We start from the raw sequence: 16,692 nt of genomic DNA on the forward strand, positions 1-16,692 counted from the left end.
TGATATTCTAGGTATTATCAAATTGCCAGAATTTTGAGAACGCAGCGGACGTGAAGGACTATAATACGATAGGAGCTCGTTCAAGTACTGAGGAGCTAAACCATTGAGGGCTTTATAAGTAATTAGCAAGATTTTAAAATCTATACGATGTTTTATAGGGAGCCAATGCAGTGTTGACAGAACCGGGCTAATATGGTCATACTTTCTGGTTCTAGTAAGAACTCTAGCTGCTGCATTTTGGACCAGCTGGAGTTTGTTTATTAAGCGTGCAGAACAACCACCCAATAAAGCATTACAATAATCTACCCTTGAGGTCATGAACGCATGAATTAACGTTTCAGCATTTGACATCGAGAGCATTGGTCATAATTTCGGTATAATTTTTGAGATGTGCCTTTCGAACGAAAGATTGCTATCGAATAGCACACCTAGGTTCCTAACTGATGATGAAGAAATTACAGAGAACAGGAGCACATGCCAGGCAAATTTAAGGGGACATTTTGTCTCAGGGCAGTGTGTCTCCAGGAGAATGGAGATTTCACCTCCAGATGGTTAAGATGGTTTTCGTCTTTGCAACTCGGGCACCCTGGTGATGGGCTCACAGGACAGCTTTTAGTTTTTAATTTATAGCACGACATTATTCGACGACATTCCCCAAAGCACGATTCATGCAATGTGAGTGACTCAAAGGAATGTTCTGGTTAATAAGACAACCTTAACCATTAAGCCTATGGCATGTCCTTATAAAATATGCAAACCCAACATGTGTGTTAGTGTGTGAGACTCTACAGGCGCAGGAATGAGGAACCAGACTCACAGACACACCTGTTTTACACACGTGACTCAAACACAGAACCAGGAAACAGGAATCACATGATTTCAGAGAAAGAGAAACTGAAGTGTAGTTGAGCTGTTGTGTGTTTGTGTCTCTGTATTCATTTAGAAAAATGGAAGAAGACAGAATTTCCATAAATAGGAAAGAGTTCATGTGTGCAGTGTGTCTGGATCTCCTGAAGGATCCAGTAACCACTCCCTGTGGACACAGTTACTGTAAGAGCTGTATTACAGACTGCTGGGATCAGGAGGATCAGATGAGAGTCTACAGCTGCCCTCAGTGCAGACAGACCTTCAGTCCAAGACCTGCTTTAGCTAGAAACACCATGCTGGCTGAAGTGGTGGAGAAACTGAAGAAGACCAAACTTACTGCTGACTGTGACGCTGGAGCTGGAGATGTGGAGTGTGACGTCTGTACTGGAAGAAAATACAAAGCTGTCAAGTCCTGTCTGGTGTGTCAGGAATCATACTGTCAAACTCATTTTGAACGTCATGAGGAGTTTCATTCACGTAAACCACACAAAGTGACTGATGCCACTGGACGACTGCAGGAGATGATCTGCCACGAACATGAGAAGATCCTTGAGGTTTTCTGTCGCACTGATCAGAAATGTATATGTGTGCTGTGTACAATTATTGAACATAAAAACCACGACATTGTATCAGCTGCATCACAGAGGACAGAGAAACAGGTATTTAAAACTAGAGATCAAGTTAATACTCATTGCAGTGATCTGTTTATTTTCTGTGTAGAGCCTCTGCTTAATTAATTGGAAACACTGTCAGTGTGAATCTCTACGTCTATGTCAGTTTCACTTTCATGATAAATGCTTACGCTTTCAGTGTGAATTCATGTATAATGATTGTAACTGATCATAACTGTTGGAGATTAAACCTACAACCATTAGTTCCCTTTCGATACTTTCACTCGTACTGCGTCTGTAAAGACGCTATGGGGAAAAGCTCCTTTTCTCCTGAGACTGAAGCATTTCAATAACGCAGTGTAACTGCACGGCCATTGGTTCGTGCAGTGTTAAAGAAACGAACCAATGGCTCGGCAGCGGAGATGCACAAACCTATGGCGATGATTCGCGCCCGATCGCGCCAAAAGGGGCGGAGCATCTGGCTATATAAGCGAGCATTTCGCCATAGGGAACTCAGATCCTTCTTCTTCAGCGACGACTTCTGATCTTCGCAGAGACTGACTACGCAGACTTCGCTCAAGCAAGCCTCTTCTTCGCCGTTGACGAGCCTCGCAGCGGATCTTCACTGCTCGGCGGATTGACGCTCCGGAGCTGATTCCCTGCTGCTATCCGGCGAATATCTAAAAGAGCAAATTAGAGCAAATTTCTACGGCGTTGTTCCAAATGCCACGGCGTTTTTGTCGCTCGTGCAGAGCCCCTCTGCACGCCGCTGACACTCACGCTGAGTGCGTCTCGTGCCTGGGTCACGCCCACGCTGAGGCTGCGCTCAATGAGACGGAATGTTCCCACTGCGGGAATATGAGTCTCACTTCCCTCCGCTCGCGGCTAGCTTTCTTTTCAGAGAGCGACGCCGCTTCTCGCGCCCTCCCGCTTACTTCCTCGCAAGAGCCTGCTAGGAAGAAGCAGCGGGGCAGGAGATCTAAGAGCGTGGTGACAGGCGAGCTCACGCCGGCTCAGACCCCGCGTGCCTCGCCTTCACCACACGGAGAGGAATCGCCAGTTCTCTTCCTGCATCCTGACCAGCGTCCCTCTGCGGCTGCGAGCGATCTGGTCTCCTTCGGAGGAAGTGAATGCGAGGATGACAGCATGTCATTGGCCGCATCTGACGCAGAGGAGTTGTCGGGCTCTTCCCATGACCCCGCCCCCTTGCCGTCTGCGCAATCCAGCGCCGCCAGCGCCGGTATGGACGCCGAACTGTTCCGTGTCCTATCTAAAGCTGTTGAGGAGCTGGATCTTCAATGGTCTCCCCCCGAGGAGCCATCTAGGAGCCGGCTGGATGAATGGTTCCTGCCGGGGCGCCGCCAGGCCCCTCGTCAGCGAGCTTCACCATTCTTCCCCGAAGTCCACGACGAAATATCTAAGTCCTGGCGTGCTCCATACTCCGCCCGCCTTCATACTTCCTCTTCTGCTGCCCTCACCACGGTAGATGGCGCTGAGGAAAAGGGCTACGAGAAGCTGCCCCCGCTGGACGAGTCAGTTGCTGCGCACCTTTGCCCGCCCACCGCTATCGGTTGGAAGGCGAGGGCGTCACACCCGTCTAAGCCGTGCAGGACGACCTCTACCCTCGCTGGACGAGCGTATTCGTCTGCTGGACAGGCAGCTTCAGCGCTTCACTCTATGGCGGTACTCCAGGTGTACCAAGCAAAGCTCCTCCGCGGTCTGGACGAGTTGAACCTGGACGATTCCCCGCTCAGAGAGATACGTAGCGCTACGGATTTGGCGTTACGCGCCACGAAGATGACGGCTCAGGCGATCGGGCGATCGATGGCCAGTTTAGTGGTGCTGGAGCGCCACTTATGGCTTAACTTGACGGAGATCAAGGACGCGGATAAGGTCGCCTTCCTTGACTCCCCCATCTCGCCTACCGGCCTGTTCGGCCCAGCTGTCGAGGGTTTCGCGGAGCGCTTTACCGCGGCGCAGAAATCGTCCCAAGCTATGCGACATTTCCTGCCCAAACGCTCGAGCTCTGCAACGGCTCCTAGTCGCCCCAAGCCGGCGCCGACTCAGCAGCCTGCGAAAGCCACGCCCCCAGCTGCGCAACCAGCGCCTCAGACGGAGCTCCGTCCTCGGTCACGCCCAGCCAAGCGCTTTCCCTTCCCTAAGCGTCAGGGACCTCGGCCAAGAGTGGTGCTGGACCAGGCGCCGCCAGCGTCTTCCTGATCTCAACAGCAGGAAGAGGGAGGGGCCAAGTCTCGCAGCAGCCGGACCAGCCCCCAAAGTGCCTCTTTTAAGCCCTTCTACACTCCGTTCTGTTCCGAGTGTAAGGGAACTCATGTTTGTAAAAAATGTAGCGGTAACTCACGGGCCCTTTATATCAGCGCCCTTACAGCAAACCGCTGTGATAGCGGGAAAAATAAAAAACAAACATTTTCAAGAAAAGAGCAAATTTCCTCTTCCAATGCTTTCAGACAGCATACAGCTGTGCGAACCATTGCAGCCCCTAGCGACACGATCCGCGGCATGGCAAGCCATCCCCGGAGTGTCAAAATGTGTTTTGGGCATAATAGAACGAGGCTATGTACTCCAGTTCGCTCGAAGACCTCCTCGCTTTCATGGTGTGATCACCACCTCAGTTCGCAGCAAAGACGCAGACGTCTTGCGATTGGAGGTAAAGAATCTGTTGGCCAAGGGCGCCGTGGAAACGGTCCCCCCAACACAGAGCGAGTCAGGTTTTTACAGCCGTTACTTCCTCGTTCCAAAGAAGGATGGCGGTCTACGCCCCATCCTCGACCTCAGACAGCTGAATCGCGCCCTCATGAGACGGCCGTTCAGAATGCTTACACTAAAACAGATCCTCTCGCAGATACGCAAAGGGGACTGGTTTTGTTCACTAGATCTGAAGGATGCATACTTCCACATTCAGATCGCCCCCCATCACAGGCAATTCTTGAGATTCGCCTTCGAGGGAGTGGCATATCAATATACAGTCCTTCCGTTCGGACTGTCGTTAGCCCCTCGCACGTTTACAAAGTGCATGGACGCAGCACTTTCCCCTCTGAGACAGATGGGAATCCGCGTCCTGAACTATCTGGACGACTGGCTCATCCTAGCCCAGTCAGAAAGCGAGCTAACACACCACAGAGCCTTAATCCTCAGCCACTTAGAGTGCCTAGGACTCAAGGTCAATTTTGCCAAGAGCGTGCTGTCTCCCAGCCAGCGCATTGCGTTCCTGGGAGCAGTTTTCGACTCATGTCAAATGAAGGCAGCAGTCGCGCCGCAGAGAGCCCAAGCCATTCGCAGGCTCGCGGCTTCCTTCAAAATAGGAGCCCTTCGCCCTCTCAAGGTTTTTCAGAAGATGCTCGGCCTTATGGCCTCAGCATCTCCAGTACTTCAGTTGGGTCTGCTTCAAATGCGCCCCCTGCAGTTCTGGTTGAAACCAAAGGTTCCTCCTCAAGCGTGGCGTTTGGGACGCCAGCGCATCAAGGTAGATCGGGCCTGTATAGCAGCCCTGGCTCCTTGGAGGTGCGCTCAATGGATGGAACAGGGCGTTCCCCTGGACTTGGTGGTCAGAAGGAAAGCGGTCTCGACAGACGCCTCCAACTTAGGTTGGGGGGCGCTGTGCGACGGCCAGCCTGCTTTCGGCCTATGGTCGAAAGCGGAGAGTCGCCTTCACATCAACTGCTTGGAAATGCTAGCAGTGTGTTTAGGCCTTCACACCCTTCTACCTGCGCTGAAGGGTCACCATGTCTTAGTCCGTTCGGACAGCATGACAGTGGTGTCCTTCATAAATCACCAAGGGGGCCTCTCGTCGAGACGTCTATTTACAATGGTAGAACGTCTCCTGAAATGGGCTCAGCTGCACTTCCGCTCTCTAAGAGCGACGCATGTGCCAGGCAAACTGAACCAGGGAGCAGACATGTTGTCTCGGAGCAACGTCTCCTCAGACGAATGGATGCTTCACCCTCACACGGTTCAGCAAATATGGGCTGTCTTTGGCAGGGCGCGAGTAGATCTTTTCGCCTCAAAAGACAATCATCACTGCCCAATTTATTTTTCGAAGGAACAGGACGCATTGACCCAAGAATGGCCCAATCTCCTGTTATACGCATTCCCTCCTATCGCCCTGCTGCCACAGGTCATCAGGCGAGTGCGGGAACAGAAACTCAAAGTCCTGTTAGTGGCTCCATTCTGGCAGAACCAGCATTGGTTTCCAGATCTTCCCAGGCTGCTCTCAAGAGCACCATGGCCCGTGTCACTGAGACGAGATCTCTTAACACAGGCGAACAGAACGATTTGGCACCCCCAACCGGAATTGTGGGCGCTGCACGTTTGGGCTCTAGACGGGAGCCTTTAAGTCTCCCTGAGTCGGTTTTGAGTACTATTTCACAAGCTAGAGCACCCTCTACGAGGCGGCTCTACGATCTCAAGTGGTCTGTCTTTTCCGCCTGGTGTTCCACCCGCGGTACGGACCCAATTTTATGTGACATATCTGTGATATTGTCCTTCTTGCAAGAGCTGTTGGATAAGGGGAGATCCCCTTCCACGCTCAAGGTCTATGTTGCAGCTATAGCGGTATTCCATGACCTTGTAAACGGTCAATCTGTGGGAAGGAACGACTTGGTCGTTCGTTTCTTAAAGGGGTCAAGGCGGATTAATCCCCCTCGCCCCATCACGGTTCCGTCTTGGGACTTACCCACAGTGTTGAGGGCCCTGAAGGGCCCTCCCTTCGAACCGCTTCAGTCCATAGGCCTTCGCCCCCTGACGTTGAAGACTGCCCTGCTATTGGCATTAGCATCAGTCAAACGCATGGGTGATTTACAGGCGCTCTCGGTGAGCCCCGTTTGCTTGGAATTCGGGCCAAATGACTCTAAGGTCATCCTGAAGCCAAAGCATGGGTATGTTCCCAAAAGTCTCTCTACACCTTTTAGAGACCAGATTATTTCCCTTTTGGCTCTTCCTCCTACGGAGCAAGACCAGGGATTTAACCCTCTCTGCCCTGTCAGGGCTCTGAGATGTTATATAGAGCGTTCTGCCCCTTTTAGGCAGTCAGAACAGCTGTTTGTATGTTTTGGTGGCCGCACCAAGGGTTGTTCGGTCACAAAACAGAGATTATCCAAATGGATTGTGGAAGCCATCACGCTGGCTTACTCCTCTTTGGGTCTACAATGTCCCATGGGAGTAAGGGCCCATTCAACGAGGGGCATCGCCTCGTCTTGGGCGTGGTCTAGTGGGGTTTCCATTGCAGAGATTTGTGCGGCGGCAGGCTGGGCCTCACCGTCCACATTCGCTAGATTTTATAACTTGGACGTTCCAGTCTTACAGACTCGGGTCCTTTCCACATAGTGGTATGTGTTACCAGTATGTTATATGTAGTGCGTCTTGGCCTCTGTGGAGCTCCAAGTGTACTTATTCCTTGGAACGGATGTTTATCAGGTTATCTGATTGAACAAATTGGCCCTTATTAGCCCTTTAGTGCTAGGGTCATGTTAGTCGTTCCTCTACCTTAAGCACGGCGGGATTGTACTGGTTCCCCATAGCGTCTTTACAGACGCAGTACGAGTGAAAGTATCGAAAGGGAACGTACTCGGTTACTTTCGTAACCTCGGTTCCCTGAGATACGGGAACGAGTACTGCGTTGCTGGCCGTGCTAGGTAGCTGCACGACTCAGTCGTCGCTTCAGTCGAAGTACCTGAGTTCCCTATGGCGAAATGCTCGCTTATATAGCCAGATGCTCCGCCCCTTTTGGCGCGATCGGGCGCGAATCATCGCCATAGGTTTGTGCATCTCCGCTGCCGAGCCATTGGTTCGTTTCTTTAACACTGCACGAACCAATGGCCGTGCAGTTACACTGCGTTATTGAAATGCTTCAGTCTCAGGAGAAAAGGAGCTTTTCCCCATAGCGTCTTTACAGACGCAGTACTCGTTCCCGTATCTCAGGGAACCGAGGTTACGAAAGTAACCGAGTACGTTATCAGCTCTACTTGATTCATCTGTTTTCATGATGATTTAGTGCCAGTAGTTTTCTGTGACATTTACTATCATCCGTTTGTCCTGCAGAAGCAGCTGAAGGAGACGCAGAAGACGTTCCAGCAGAGAATCCAGCAGAGAGAGAAAGATGTTCAGCAGCTGAGAGAGGCTGTGGAGTCTCATAAGGTGAGTCTGGAGAAGAAGAGAAGTTTGTCTCAGTCTCAGTTCAGACTCTCTTGTCTCTTTCAGTCCCACTGAAGCCTGAATCACTGTGTGTCCTAACAGCGCTCTGCACAAACAGCAGTGGAGGACAGTGAGAGGATCTTTACTGAGCTCATCCGCTCCATTGAGAGAAGCCGCTCTGAGCTGATACGGCTGATCAGAGATCAGGAAAAGCGAGCAGTGAGTCGAGCTGAAGGACGACTGGAGCGACTGGAGCAGGAGATCAATGATCTGAGGAGGACAGACGCTGAGCTGGAGCAGCTTTCACACACACAGGATCACATCCAGTTCCTGCAGGTAACAGAGATCTAGAAGAACAGGATCATAGTGGACTTGAGCCAGATCCTGCTGTCACTAAACTCTCTAAAGTTATAAATAATCGTCAATCTAATCGTAGCCTTTGAGCTGCTTTTCCTGAGCAAATCTACTCAACCCTACAATGAGACTCCATTGATGTGCTTGAGCTGTTAGATGGACATTTGAAGAGTTTAGATGCAAAAGCCACTAAGTGCCATTTGAAATTTTCTTCTAAAATGAGCAATTTTATAATGCTCCTATGTGTAGGTTCATTCATTTATGGGGGGTAGGTTCATTGGGTCCGGCCGGGATTGTAGGTGGGGGGAGTGAACAACCAGCACTCTCTTCACCCTCAATACCACGACTGAGGTGAGTCCCTTGAAGGCACCAAACCCCCCACTGCTCCGGGTGTGTGTTCACTACTGTGTGTGTGCACTTGGATGGGTTAAATGCAGAGCACAATATTTTTTTGGGGGGCAGCCATGGCCTAATGGTGAGAGAGTCAGGCTTGTAACCCGAAGGTTGCCGGTTGAAGATGGGGATTGTGAATAAACAGCGCTCTTTCCACCTTCAATACCATGACTGAAGTGCCCTTGAGGAAGGCACTGAACCCCCAGTTGCTCCCCGGGCGCTGGAGCAATGGCTGCCTACTGCTACAGTGTGTGTTCACTGTGTGTGTGTGTGTGTGTGTGTGTGTGTGTGTGTGTGTGTGTGTGTGTGTGTTCGTTCACTTCTCACTGCTGTTTGTGTGCACTTGGATGGGTTAAATGCAGAGGACCAATTTGGGGTCACCATACTTGACAATACGTCACGACTTTCATTTCACCTTAATAGGTTCTTTTCATTCCCATTAAAGTGAAATGACTGAACATAAACATAAAAGTCTGAGAAAAATACTAATTTTAGAAGAACATTTTAGGTAGCACTATTGCATCTGAACTCTTCATTTATGTTCTTAGCCAGGGGTGTCCAATCCTTAGCTACAACCTAAATTAAACACATCTGTATCAGCATCAACCAAGGTCTTACAAGCTTTACTATAAACTTCCAGGCAGTTTTGAGTTTGGACACCCCTGTTCTTAGCAGATATATGATAATGTGATAAATGAATATAATATAATGAATATGAGAAGAATGAAGCTGATGCTGTGAAAGTGCTGGATTGAGGTGAGTTACTAAAGATCAGTCAAATCTGATGTTGGTGCAGGTTATTGGGTGAAGTGTGGAGCTGATGAGTTTTGATTTCTGTTTTCTGTAGAGTTTCCAGTCTCTCTCAGCACCTCCTGAATCTACAGACGGAAATGATGATCTCTTCAGTTCTCTCGTCTCTTTTGATGGTCTGAGAGAATCTGTCCATCAGCTGAGAGACAAACTGGAGGATTTCTGCAAAGAGGAGCTCAAGAAGATCTCAGACAGAGGTAAAGTCCTGGAGATTGATCTGCTCTCAGAAACGAGTCCATCATCATCTCATATCATGGAGAACATCGTATTAGAAATGTCTTAGGAATGGATACAGGATCATGAGAATCACACTGTTCATGTCTGTTGATTTCCACAGTCACATCCACCAACATTGTTCCCAGGACCAGGAAGGACTTCCTACAATGTAAGTCAGTAAGAAAACAAGCAGAAAAACTCACTGAGTTTGTTCATGTTCTTCCTGTAGAAGTTAAAAAATAGTTTTAAAATTGATAATGTAAATGATGGTTTGCACAGGATATCTGGGCAACTGGTGCTAGATTGACAGAAATCTTCTTAAGGAATTTTAATTTGTTTGTTAAAATAAAAGTGCAGTTCTTGAAAAAAATATTAAAAAGTTCTTCAATAGATCTTTTTTTTTTTCCTTAAGAAATTGACAGAATTTATCTGATTGAATAACCCCAGAAGAATAACTGATAAATTTACTGCAGAAAATTTCATGGACTGTGTTTTTGCACAGTCTGTAGATTATCGGAATTATAATGTACAACATTTCTGTTGTGACCTGCTTGACAGGCATGCAGCTTTGCATTTTTAATGCATTTTGTTTTTGAACAGTTACTTTCAAAAAGCCTGTTTCAAGATGCAGTGATTTATAGAGGATCAATAACCTGCAATTATTAAGAATAAATACATAAATATATAGATAGATATATGTAATAATAGGAAAATAGATAAATTGAGTAAAAGATTTGATAAAACAAATAAATTTATTTGTAATAAAATTGAATCCTGAATTATTTTTTATTACATTTGTCCTTTATTTTTTACTATCTGTATTTATTTTGTATGTTTATTTTTATTTACTAATCTGATTATTAAAAAATATATATTTTTTTATATTTATTTATTCAATTCATTCCTTCATTTATGTTTATGTTAATTTTTTTATATTCATTTTTAATTTATTTTTATTATTATTTTTATATTATTTATTGTTTTTACTTTTCTGTGTGCAACACAGTAATGAGGGAGACAGTCCATGTGGATCTCCGGTGCATCACTGGTTAAATGCTCACAAAGAAGCATTAAACTTTAGTGATAGAGATCAGACTTTGCTACCGGATGTTTCAGGTCAGATCAACTGGAAAGTTGCAAGATATTCAGTTCACAAAATTCAACCAAATCAAACATTAGTTCCAGATTGATGAAACAAGACGCACAACCAAAGTAGCACTTTGTGGGTTGCTGACAGAGGTGGGACCAAGTCATTGTTTTGCAAGTCACAAGTAAGGCTCGAGTCTTTGCATTCAAGTCTCGAGTCAAGTCAGACATGTCCCAAGTCAAGACGGGCAAGTCCAAGTCGAGTTGCAAGTCCTCAACTTTAAGCTTCAAGTCCTAAACAAGTCACTAGTGCTTTTTGCCAAAATTTGTGTCTTTGTATTAATTACTACAGTACATTTAGTCAATAATAGTCTATAGTAGGTATAATTATAAAGATAGGCTATACTAATTTGTGGTGTTTCATTAACGAATTATTAATTGTTTGTAAACAAATTTAGGCCTTACTGAATGAAAAATGTATTTTAAGTTTCTAGTTTAAGTTTCATTTGTTAAGGATTCAGTGATTTTAATGAATCAGTTGAGTCAAATATTTTATAACTTGCTAATACGTAATACAGATGTTCATTTATCGTGAATTAATCCATTTCTTGAAAGACATGGAAGTGAGTGGCTGGTAAACAGGAAGAATTTAACTTTATATGTAGGCTACATATTTCATGTATTTGAAGTGTTTCAATCTACATCTGCGTTTCTTTTTCTTATTATGGTTTATAGTGATTATGTGTAATTTAAATGTCTAAAACATTAAATACCCTAAACATTATGTGGATAAAAAAATACAATCGTTCACTTAGTGAGCCCCTCTCTGGCTCAGTGCTAAAAGCTGCGCTTATCATACCAGTGTGATCATATGCTTCAGCAACCAGCCTATATTTGTCAAGGTACACAGATCACCGCGCGGTCAAACACTCTTTTCATCTCGACGGAGAGTGTAGTAAACGAGGCACCACAGGGATCTTGATTTTCCCAATGGGGATGCCGCCCTCCCAGACAGCAGGGTGAGCACAAACGCTACCTTGCTTTCCTCACTAGCGAAAGTGCGGGGCTGCAATGCAAAGTACATAGAACATCTAGTGAGGAAAGCTCGGCAGAAGTTCGGCTCACCGCTGTAGAGTTCCGGGGTGGGAAGGCGGGGCTCTGATGAAGTTGAAGCGCTGGATGGTGGTGGGGAAGTAGATGGCGTGGGCGGTGTGGGCGACGCAGCGGGAAGTTGCATAGGTTGAGTGAGCTCGGACACCTGCCCCACAAGAGCACGGATCGCTTGACCCATGGTCTGCTCCTGGCTGTCCATCCGAGAGATACAGGCTTGCATAAACTCTGCCGAAGTGGGTTGAGAAGAGCCTGCTGCTTCCATAGCGGTCAGATGATCCTGTGACAGCTGTAGAAATGATGAGGAAGCAAATGCAGGTGAATGACAGTTTATTGAAAGTGACCGGAACAATACAAACAAGCAGGTGATGAATGATGATGTCTCTCGGATGGGTGAGACAGGGGCTAGATGGACGATGAAGGTGCTGTGATGAGAAATCCTGAGCGGGTGAGTCCAGTGGATGAGCCGTGAATAATCCAGAAAGTTAAACACACAAACAACATCCAACGAAGACTCCAACTCGAACTCAAAAGAAACAAACACACACAGCCAAGGTCCGGGGAACAATCATCTGACAGAGGAAAAGAGACAACGGTGAGTAGGAAATAGACTGAGATTATGAGCAGCACCTGGTGCGGGACTGATTGGCAGCTGACGTGCGAGCATGACGTACAACACAACAAACACACAGATCACGAGACATGAGAACGCAGCTGATCTGTGTACCTTGACAGTATTGATCAGAACTCCGTTTTTAGAAGCTAGGCCATAAAGACTTGCCGAGCTACAGGGTTCAAGTCCAAGTCAAGTCTTGTATCATTGCTGTCTAAGTCGAGTCGCAAATCTTCTTTGATTATGTCAAGTCTCAAGTCATATATCAAAAAAAAAAAAAAAAAAAAGGCTATTCATCTATTGCACAAAAGCAGCATGACCAACTAGTATATAGTGTATTAGTAAAACATAAGTATGTTTAGTAAGTGCAAGAATAGGCAGTTTCGATTTAAAACCTGTTTGCAGTGTGAGCAATGTAGCATCTGTTTATTTCTGGAACGCATCTGCAAATCAGAGGTGCTTAAGTTAGAATCCACTCACTGCTCAGATGTTCTTGCACAGTGCTGAATATTGTGTGCTCATGAATTACAACACATGAAGTGTAGACATTGTGAAAGATTAAATGTGCATAAATTTTCATTGTGTTATAATGCTTGCTTGCTTACCACTGCGTCGCAAAATAATTCAATGTTTCGAAGCGTTCCAATCAGATCGCAAATTATTTGATTCAAAATGGAACTTCAAAGTGCGTATGGTGTTCAGAACAGGACTTTAAAGCACTTTTAGGACTTTATTTTTATAAAGGACTTTATTTGTGTTTGTGTTGTGAGGATTTGCAGCACCTGTGTTGTCAAACGGATGAAGATGTTTTCTTAATTTGTTGTCGTTTTTTTCTGTTTGCATGTGTTTTCTTAAGTTGCAGCGCGTTGAGCTCTCTCAGCCACCGTAAGATCGGGATGTAGGAGCGGCTTCGCTGAATGTTTTATCCCCACTATATATATATAGAATAAGAATAAGTAAATAAAAGTTAGATATAAAAAAAATTAAAAATAGATACAGAATATAATAAAAAATTCAGGATTTAATTTTTATTACAAATTTATTAGATTTGTTTTTTCAAATCTTTTTTTTCCTATTACATTTTTTCATTCATCCATCAATCCATCCATATATTTGTCACACTAGTGATTTGTTTTTTTCCCATTTGTGTTGTGTTTTGTGCTCTCTCCAGAGTGAAAGAGTCCTGTACATGTATGCGCTGCTACAGTAAATGCTGTGTATACCGGGTTTATATGTGCTGAATACTGCCTTTTTTATACTGCCAAGATTGTCATATCTATAGACTAAAATTAGAAATGAGCTCCCCATCTGACTTGTTTTTGATGAGTTGTTAATGAATTTCAGCAAAAAGTCATGTTACACATAATTATGACATGATGTTTACATTATCAGTCATCTGTATCTCTATTACTATTAATCCTATTAACTGAGCATCTCTACTGTGTAGTAAATATAGCTAGTGTTGTTGTAACGTTTAAATATAGAGAAGAAAAAAATAATAATAAATATTTGGGAATATAAAATATTCTTAACTTTTTTAACTTTTGTTAGAAAATGAGAAGAAAATGGTTAAGAAGAAGTTTTGTGAATCTGGTCATCTGTACTGAGACACTGATGATACACTTAACATGAAAAGTTCAGCTACATGAAAAGATCAAACAGATTCATAATTCCTGATTCTGATGTGTTTTATCTCCATCAGATTCCCATCAGCTCACTCTGGATCTGAACACAGTGAATAAACACCTCCGTCTGTCTGAGAACAACAGAGTGATTACTTACACTGGTACAGTTCAGTCGTATCCTGATCATCCAGACAGATTTGATGTGTATTTTCAGGTGTTGTGTAGAGAGAGTGTGTGTGGACGCTGTTACTGGGAGATTGAGTGGAGTGGAGATAAAGGTGTGTTTATATCAGTGTCATATAAGAGCATCAGCAGAAAGGGACGTAATGAGTGTTTCTTTGGAGCTAATGATCAGTCCTGGAGTTTGTTCTGCAATTCCTCCAAATACTCATTCAGACACAAAAAGATATCAATCGATCTCCCTGTGAAGTCCGTCAGCAGTAGAATAGGAGTGTTTGTGGATCACAGTGCAGGAACTCTGTCCTTCTACAGCGTCTCTGACACAATGAGCCTCATCCACACAGTCCACACCACATTCACTCAGCCGCTCTATCCTGGGTTTAATGTTTGTTCTTTATCATCAGCGAAACTGTGTTGATGAATCAGAATAGACTGACGAGAGATTCTGCCCATAATGCTTTGAGCTGCATGATGAATCAGTAACAGTGAGATGTTATAGAGTCTCTTGTTTTCTCTTCATGACATTAATACTGCAGCTGAACTTCTGTCAGTGAAATAACATTCAGAATAAATGTGTAATAAATCCTCATATAGACAGTAAGATCAGTGTGTGTGAGTCCTGCTGAGTGACTATGTGTTTCTGAGCTTTTCTCAACCTCTACTTCTGTTGATTGAAATCAGTCATTTATTTTTTACTGTTGTTCTTGATTGCAAACAATTGATGAGAAATTTTCATTTCCAACTATAAACATAATCTAAGACTTCCAGGTCAAAATCAAATAGTTTAGTCAAAAACATTTTCCCTTTCAACAGAATCAAACTTTGTGTTGGTCAGGTTTCTGTGTCATCTGAGACCACAGACTACTGCACTGCGTAGAAAACACTAATGAGATCCATTTAAAACAATGCTACAAAAACCTCCTTTTGGGAATCAGGAATCATTTTGCAAGTCATTGTTTATTACAATATACAGTATAAATAAAGGGATACATATACAGTGTAATTCAGCAATAAGCTTTTAGAAAAGTTTACTTTCATTACACTACTGTGAAAAAATCTTCACTAGATGAACAGCACTAGAAAAGTTAATTTGAACACACATTACAGTATACCGTTACTGACTGTACAGAAATAAATAAACAAATAAATAGATTTAGCATCCTCTGCCAAAATGCATTACCGTTTTGGTAATGACATTATCTACCATACTAGAGCAGTTTCTAAGTCTTCTGATAAAAGTCTTTATCTATCTCTCCTAGACAGTCGTCTCTCAGTTCTGTACAAATACAGTACATGTAAGAAGTACTTGAAACGTGTGAAAAAGATAAATGTGTTAGAAGTCTTTGTTTCGAGAACTAAATGAATGGTTTGGAAAATTGGTCCAAATGAATCGAGAAAACCTTGTAACACTGTTATTTTCCTGTTTATTACTGTAAAGATCCTTCGAAACAATCTGTATTGTGTTAATCGCTATAGAAATAAGCCTGATTTGACTTATGTAGATTCTGAAGAGCAGTAATAAATGGTTCATTTGTGAAAATTCAGTTATTATTTTGTCTTGTATAAACAAACATCTGTTGTGTCAAACAGATTATCCAGGACAGGACTAAATAAACCAACAGGACATTTTTGTATTTGTCAGTTGTATCTATCAACCTTAAAAATGTATAATCTTTCAAGGAAATTCAGAGTCTGTTTTGATAATCTCCACTTTTCTTGTTGATTGCTTTGAATTAGGGGCCAAGCACCAAGGTGTATAGACACCTACTTTCCATTTGTTTTCTTAATTTTCCACTCTTGAGTCTATGGCCGCCCATAGAACCACGACCGGGAAAGTTATGAAATTTGGCACACAGATAGAGGACAGTCTCAGCGTTAATACTTGCAATTTTGGAGTCTCTAATGCAAACTCTCTAGCGCCACCAACAGCTCAAAATTAGACATGTTTATGCCAATAACTTGAACTGTAAGGGCCAAAAATATATACTTTTTATTTTTATTCCTTGGCTCTTGGCTTTTATTCCATATTCCCTAATGCTGAATGTATACTATGGGTATGTAAATTTCAATGGGTCAAGATTTTTCACAACTTTTTCAAATCCATCCTAGATGCTTTATCTGATTTTCACCAAAATTGGCTCTGATCATATTCAGACCATGCTGGCAAAAAGTTATGGAGTTCAAGTGGATTAGTCAATCTGTTCTCAAATAACACATGAACAAATTTGACAAAGAGCATGCAGCATACTGAGTCGAATGATTTTCAGTTTTCCCATGTCAGCCATGGGATATGACATTGTCATAAAATGTCATATTTCACAAACGCATTGGCATATCATTATAAAACTTGGCATGTGTCTTCAGGACTATGCCCTCAAGAAACTTGAGGCAGCCCCACATTGTGGTACAAAATTATAATAAAATATATTAAAAAAAATTAACTTTTGATTAGTTTTGCCTGTTTTTATGAGACTTGATAGATTCCTTGGATTATGCCAAGAACATTGATATTAATTATGCCATAATCAACCGAACTTCCTGTCTTCAATTCCGCTACACATTTCCATTTTTGTTGAAAGAACTCCTCCTAGAATGCTGGTCCAATTTTTTACCAAATTAGACTAAGATCATCATCAGACCATGCCAGGAAAAAGTTACAGATTAATGTGAATTTTTT

The 16,692-nt window shown here is 43.9% G+C and overlaps 1 protein-coding gene across 1 annotated transcript; it reads left to right on the plus strand.

Annotated features, from left to right (window-relative positions):
- Window positions 1-758: 758 nt before the first annotated feature.
- LOC141288565 (tripartite motif-containing protein 16-like) lies at window positions 759-14,619 on the plus strand. Its single transcript, XM_073820725.1, has 6 exons — window positions 759-1,526; window positions 7,536-7,631; window positions 7,731-7,964; window positions 9,223-9,382; window positions 9,523-9,570; window positions 13,913-14,619. The coding sequence occupies exons 1-6, from the start codon at window positions 948-950 to the stop codon at window positions 14,431-14,433; spliced, it is 1,638 nt and encodes a 545-aa protein (XP_073676826.1). The 5' UTR covers window positions 759-947; the 3' UTR covers window positions 14,434-14,619.
- The last annotated feature ends 2,073 nt before the right edge of the window (window positions 14,620-16,692 follow it).

This window comes from Garra rufa, chromosome 16, assembly GCF_049309525.1.
Source record: "Garra rufa chromosome 16, GarRuf1.0, whole genome shotgun sequence".
In the NCBI taxonomy this organism is placed as follows: Eukaryota; Metazoa; Chordata; class Actinopteri; order Cypriniformes; family Cyprinidae; genus Garra; species Garra rufa.